General features: G+C 40.0%; 1 protein-coding gene across 1 annotated transcript; it reads left to right on the forward strand.

Moving 5' to 3' along the window:
- The first annotated feature begins 793 nt into the window (after window positions 1-793).
- On the forward strand, window positions 794-3,142 carry LOC139688158 (cuticle protein-like). The gene is made up of 4 exons (XM_071585585.1): window positions 794-982; window positions 1,862-2,503; window positions 2,783-3,013; window positions 3,056-3,142. The coding sequence occupies exons 1-4, from the start codon at window positions 794-796 to the stop codon at window positions 3,140-3,142; spliced, it is 1,149 nt and encodes a 382-aa protein (XP_071441686.1).
- The last annotated feature ends 4,500 nt before the right edge of the window (window positions 3,143-7,642 follow it).

Here is a 7,642-nt window from a genome sequence, read left to right on the forward strand (position 1 = left end):
TTTCCCGTTTCTAATGGTTTCAAAAATCTTCTTGTCGTTTTTATAAATTATTTTGAATGTTGCGAGTAGGAAGTGGGCGTGGATTTTTAAGGAGAGAATTAGAGAACGCGTTGAAAAACAACTCTTGGTATAGATACAGCATCACAAATGAAAAGCAACTAAACCACAGCTATTTTCGTGAGCATTAACATAGAATGGAATACCAATAACTATAGGCATCGGATGAACGGATAAGTAGAAGGAGAAAGCAAGTATGAACCGGATCAAGGGTTCATACTGTATCTTCGACATAAAAAATAATGGTAATTCACTTTTTTTAAACACATACTTCTAGATTATAAATTGGACAATATGGTAAACTTAATTACTGCTTTGAGAAAACGGCAAAAGTTTAAAAGGAAACACGATCTTTTTAGGTTTCCAAAGAGATGTGGTAATGAAAATCAATACCCTATTCAGTGGTATAACATGAGTCGCAACCTCAGCTTAACTGTTTATATTAGAAATAAACTAAAACTGTTTAAAAATAAACTTGGGACCGAAAATTATCTAATTAATTTGTTTCAACCTTATAGAATTCGTTATATTCGAATACCTAAGTGTCGAAAACACCCCAATAATGATGATATTAACAATGGAAGTAAATTAAATGTCACAGGGTTCATTCCTTGAACGGTTCCAAATAATTTATTTCTCCCTAACGGCACACGCAAGATTCCCTGATCGTTTCATGATGCTCTTCACACATTTCCTTGACAAATGATAACCAAGATGATCGCCTCGATGGGGAAAAATGTCTGAAAAAAATATCTTGTCCCTACCTCGACTCACAGGAGGTGACCTCGTGACGCCGGTCCGACCACGCCTGTTCTGGCCGATAAAAAGGGCGGCTGAAGGGATTTGGGTATCAGTCAGTTGGGGAACAAGTGCAAGAGCACATCTTACCGCTGAGGATACAAGAAGAGCCATGAGGAGTCTTCTGGTAAGGACTGAGTCACCGTTACAGTTTCATTAACTCGCCCTCCCCTAAGACGAAAACCGTTTCTACCTGTGAGATTAGCCTCCTTGAGTTTGAGAACACGTGGGATAGCCCACTCTTGAGGACCTGGATTCAAATCCAGGTGGCAATGGATTCATCAGTGACTTTTCTAACCCTGTTTGTAGACCGTGAAGAGAGAACTTTAAGTGCATTTCCCCCAAGGCGAGTGGTATTGAAAAAGTGCGGGTTCCTTTCGTCAATATTAGGTTGATATTGTGTCGATTTTATCCCAACATTTTATTCCTTCCCTTGATATTTCATCTATTTATCTTCCCTCCTAATTATCACTTTTAAATCGTGCTCCGTAGTCTTTTGATCTCTGAAATACACCTGGCTACTTCTCAAATCACGTAAACGCCCTTCTTTCGTAAGTCGAGCCAATTAACCGCATCGATATCATTAATTTTATGCAGTGGATTTTCACTAGCTTAAAGAGGACGATAGATATATGTATAACGAGACAATTTGCTCTCTTTGATAGACGGTTTTCGGGAAACTCAATCGTTTCTCTTTGGCAGAAGTAGAACTCGTAAAACCAATTCGTAGTCGGATTGAAACCTCGGGTAAAAATGTTTTTAAAGACTAGCGCATTACTAGGTCAGTTACTTTAAAGAATCCTTTAGAAAACGGAGACTTAAGAGAACTGATTTGGATACTGACACTTCGCGAATTATATATTTCTAATATTTTGTCTAATAAGGTCACTTTGAGTACCACTTAATTTTTCGAAAAATCGAATGCAATTTCATATTAGAGTAGTGTCATCAAGTTAGATAATTCCATTTACGAAAGACTTTAACATAATTTTCTTCCCCCTTACAGTTCGTTTTTGCCGTGGTCGGAGTCGCTGTCGCCAGACCGGGATACCTCGGTTTGGGACTAGGAGCCATCCACGCATCCAGATCGATCGTGTCCCCAGTGGCATACTCAACTATCGCCGCCGCACCAGCACCAGTCGTTTATGCCGCCCCCCAGGTCGCTTCCAGCCAGTACCACGCTCAGGATGAACTCGGCCAGTACTCCTACGGGTACGCCGGTGGCCCATCCGCTAAGAGCGAGATCAAGACCTGGGATGGCGTGACTCGTGGAGGATACTCCTACGTAGATGCCGAGGGCAAAGTGCAGAGCGTGAACTACGTCGCCGACGCCGTCAATGGCTTCCGCGTCGCCGCCACCAACCTCCCGGTCGCCCCCGTCGCCCCAGAGCCCATCCCCGCCGAACCCTTGGTCGCTCCCCTTCCCGTCGAAGACACCGCCGAGGTCGCCGCCGCTAAGGAGGCCCACTTCGCCGCCATCGCCGAGGCCAAGGCCGCCGCCGAAGCCGCACCTGAGGAACCCGCCGAGGTCGCCGTCGAGGCCGAACCCGTGGTCGCCGAACCCGCCGCTGTGGCCATCGCCCCCGCCGCCGTGACCTATGCCGCCCCTGCTCCCATCGCCCCCATCTCCTACTCCGCTGTCGCCCCGGCAATTGCCCCCCTCTCCTACTCCACCGTTGCAGCTCCCGCACCAATTGCCCCCATCTCCTACTCCGCCATCGCAGCCCCTGCACCAATTGCTCCCATCTCCTACTCCGCCATCGCAGCCCCTGCACCCATTGCCCCTATTTCCTACTCCACTATCGCAGCACCCGCACAATTTGCTCCCATTTCCTACTCCACCATTGCCGCACCTGAACCCATTGCCCCCATCTCCTACACCGCCGTTGCCTCTGCACCTGCACACATCGCTTACGCCGCTCCCCAGGTCGCCTCCAGCCAGTACCACGCCCAGGATGAACTCGGCCAGTACTCTTATGGTTACGCCGGTGGCCCATCTGCCAAGAGCGAAGTCAAGTCCTGGGACGGCGTGACCCGCGGAGGGTACTCGTACGTGGATGCCGAGGGCAAGCTCCAGAGCGTGAACTACGTGGCTGACCCAATCAACGGTTTCCGCGTCGCCGCCACCAACCTGCCCGTCGCCCCCGCCGCCCCTGCCGTCCCTGACGTGCCCGCTCTACCCGATGCACCTATCCTGGAGACCGTGCCCGACAGCCCAGAGGTCGTGGAGGCCAAGGCCGCTCACTTCGCCGCCCACGAAGAGGCAAAGGCCCGTCTCGTCGCCTAAGAACTTTTGATGATTCATTGTTCCAAGTCTGATTTTTTTAAGCTCTCTTACTCTTCCCACATCCATCCCTTCCCTTAATTTTGATCTCCTTTCTATTTTTCTGCTGGGAAAGATGCTCTGAATTCTTCCAAGGGGCCGTTCATGCGACACGGGAGTCCCTTCTGCGATTGGTGAAAGTTCCCTCCCTAGATGCAAAATTCTTTGTTTTACTGAAACGACGATTCTTTTGCGATTGTAATATTTAATCCCTGTGGCCCCCAACATTGATTCATGCTGCAACTTTTCTATGTGTAAAAACTTATTTTTAATATTGATTAAAGAGGTTTTACTCTTCATATCCTTTCTTTTATTACCTGTTATGTGTTTACATTCAGTGTTTCGAAGGAGACAGAGAAATGTCAACGCATTTGTGAATTCTTACGTCACAAACTCCTTACTTGTTATATAAATAAGAAAAGCATTATCTAATAGCTGAATTCTCTTTCTAAATTCACCCTAATGAAAAACGTAATTGATATTATTTTAAAAAAGTGCTTAAGTAGCCTCACTATAAAATGACTGTCGAAGAAAAATGGAAAAATTACAAATCAGCCCTATGATATTCTTGGATGCAATAGTATAACTCACCTCACCGCTGGGTACTCTATCAAAATATGATTCATCAAATAAGGACATAATTTTGTTAGCGTTTAGCTTTTGGAAACCTGAAATATTAGCATTTTCTTTTGAAATGCTCATTTATTTGTATTCTCTAGCGTAAATTCATAGATTGAGATTAATCACTAAACGTGTTACCCTAACTTTCCTCTTGTCTCATACCACTCATATTTGGTTTGGTTGGCCATTTTATTTTGAAGTTCTCTAGATGCATTCAAGAATGAGTCATTACCCGCGGTAGAAATTAGTCATGAGTTAATTACATAAAGTCAGACTTTTTAAAATCAGCTAAATATAAAGCTAAGTGAGCCAAGTATATTGTTCGCATGTATATTTTGACAGTACAAAAAACGAGGGTCGGTGATATACCACCAAAAATTCTATTTTTTGTGCAAAAAATTAGATCTCTCAAATGACGCATTTAACCTTCGGAGGATTTTGACGCAACGATAAGGAAATATGGAAATAAAGGTAATTCGCCCACGACGGATACCATACATGGTCACCCAATCATTCTTCCTCATTGGAAGTGTCGTTCCGCTTGTCATGGCTGCTCCATGCGTCAAAGGATAGTGAAAAGTCCGCGCTCCAAATTAGATAGCCTTGATGTGTACGTATTTCTGGCTGTTCATATTCCGGGGACATAGAACACAACAAGAACGCTCAAATACGTACTCCGAAAATGGCTGAAAGTTACTGTTTTAAGATCATCTGTGGGAAGATTAAATAGATATGAGACTTGAAAATGCTATGTGCGGAGGAAATACTTCTACTTATGTGACCGTATTGAAAGAAAAATGAACTTTCAATTTCTTTAAATGCATTCCCTTATTTTCCAAACCAGCGCTTTTGAGGAGCTCAGTCTTTTCCCTTGATGGACTCCAGTAGTATCAAACCTAATGTCGGATTCAAAATTGTTCAATCGCAGAATTAAAAAATGTGCAACTCCGGCCACTTGTTTTGTAAATCAAAGCATCTTACAGATGCGGAACATTTCAGTGATGTCAATGGCTTTTAACAAGAGAAAATATTGTAAGAGTGACCGTTGACGAGACTTGACCGTTTCCACCAGGACAATTGACTAATTGCAACGATATAAATTCTTAAATAAAAACTACAAAATTGAGCGGACAATTAAGGAAAAATGGCTGTTTGGTCAACTTTCGGTGACCATTAGTGAAAAACTGGGGCGTTCAAGCCAAGGAAAATTTCGCTATAATTAAAGGAAGCTCTAAATACACTGTCAATGATTGAATAACGAATATACATATATATATATATATATATATATATATATATATATATATATATTTCTACGAGATACATCGATACGTATCCAATATCTAAATCCTATTACTCAAATTATTAATATTTGCCATGAAACTGAAAATACTTGTATTTTCATAATATTTCAAGCTATGATAGTTCAGCAAAAATTGCAAAAATGCGTCCAAAGTACTTTATTTCTGGCTTTTTGAGGACATACCGCATTACGCACCACATAGGAAAGTTATATTCTAGTGAGGTTAGGATAACATTTACATTAGACTGAAGCTGACGGAACATTGATCCATGAAAACAGTTCAGGAAATGTGGGTCATCCGCAGTCAAATGTTAAATGTTGTTTAACCCACTATTAAGATATTTGAAAAATCGAAAACCGTGAATCATAATTTACTTATGGAAAGAAATAGTTCCCTTGCTTCAAAAACTAATATGATGATGATGTTCCTTTCTCGAAAATTTATTGAACGAGGCCAGAGAAAGGACTCGGACGCTTGAGCGATTCATAGTAATTAATTAATAATCATATAAAATCCACTCAGTAAACAGCTAACTTAAAATATTAAAAATACAAATGCAACATGATTTTGAATTAATAACCCGACATAGGGTCTAAATTTACTTTGTAAGTTAGACTGATTTATTCACATAAAAATAAATATATTTTTAATAAACTATCTCAAGGGCAATGAGCACTACTAAGGTGAAACATTTGTGTAAACAGTTACTATACAATGGCTTTTGAACTGCAAATCCTTGCTGTTGAGTCATTTATGCAAGTAGAACTTCAATCTCATAAAAATTTAGGAGATAAAATAACTTACTTCTACCCAAATCTCAACCGCACACAATTCAAAAAATGTAAAATCTTGTTATATTAACTGTCTATAATGATGATGACAACTAGATTCTTTGTCATTTACCTTCTATTTCTCCTTTTTCTTATTCTTGTCAAGTGGTAACTACAAGCTCGGTGACTTGGTAAATTTACCAGCAGCCACCACCGCTGAAATTAGTTTCATAGCTTATATTCCTACCAGGTGTTCTGTGAAGGTATATTTGGTGGCAGCGTGACGCCTTCGATATTCTCTTCACACAGAGTTAACCTTTAAGGTGAATCACGTATCCAAAAGAATGCAATAAGGATTTCCTCTTCGAAGCACACGGGAAAATTTCATTTGCCTGTGACACTACTTTGACACCCTGTTTTCCTGATTATCAGTTCCGACCAAAAACAGAAGGGTGTCTGAATTTATAAGAGCAAAATTCCATAAATTGAGTAAACCTTCCAAAGATCAATTAAAATATTGCTCACAAATAATATATTTCTAAAAAAAATTAAATATGTGGCAAGATTTCAATTACATTTGTGGGTTATGGATTTCTATATGAGAGACAATGAACCTGCATGCACGATCGTGAAAGGTTGAATTAAATAAATGTCTTTGCAGAAATATGTAGAACAAATAAGAAATGAACCAAATATGGCGCAAAGGATTGGATAGCAAAAAGGTAAGTTTGGGAAACTATAATTGGTAATTTCGCGCCGCAATGGTGATATGAATAATTAAATTCTACGTTTGATAGGATCGAAGCACAAATTATATGCACACAAAAGTTTCTCTCCAAGAAGGTGGATGCCATTCAAGAGGAGGTAAAAATTACTAGTTTTAGACGATGAGTTAGAAAATGACTTCAGAGGAGGAGATCAAAGTTGAACTATAGAAAAGAAAGCTGTTGAAAGTAAATAAATTTAGTTGGTTATTTAGACGGTTATCAAAGTGTTCCTGATTGAAATTAGACAATTTCAGTACAAACGTTCCCAAATGGAAAAATGCCAATGTTCCGTATGGCATTCATGTTACACATATACTCAAAGCTACTTAATAGATGTTTTCATTTAGAATTCCAGTAGAAGTTGTGATATTCGAGGTAATTTTCCTACCGATAAACTTCCTCTAGAAAGCAATCATTTATGCGAAAAAATTACACATATCACATCAAAAACGCCAATCTTCCATATTGTTGTTAACTTACCTACTTATATAATAAGATGCCATTAGATCTGTCATGAAAGTTAAGCTAGGCTAAATGTGTTCATCGCTAAAATTAAAATTAAAGGCTCCTGTTTGAGTATCAAAATAATACGTCAATAGGGTATCGAATAAAAAGTTTAGTTAATTCAATATTTAATGATAATAACAAATGATTGTCCAAGATTTTGACCATTTTCGTTGTTGATTATATGAAATAATTTTTCCTGAAGCTTGAAAGAATTCAGAGAAAAACAATAATCTAACATTCTAAGACCTTTCCTTGACAAGATTTAGCAAGAAAATTCACTTCGGCATACATCGCACACCGAGACACGCTAACAATTACATACACAGAGACTCATTTGACCACAACAGCCACAAGGCTACAGCATTCCACTCTCTTGTACACAGGATGATAAACACCCTCTTGGATGATAAATGTTTTAAAAAAGAACTTTTCAAAATTCAGGATATTCCTAAGAAAGACGGATTTAAAAGCGCATTAGTAGACAGCATTGTGAAA

The sequence above is a fragment of the Hetaerina americana genome, unplaced genomic scaffold, assembly GCF_022747635.1.
Source record: "Hetaerina americana unplaced genomic scaffold, ioHetAmer1.1.p SCAF_2, whole genome shotgun sequence".
Taxonomy (NCBI): Eukaryota; Metazoa; Arthropoda; class Insecta; order Odonata; family Calopterygidae; genus Hetaerina; species Hetaerina americana.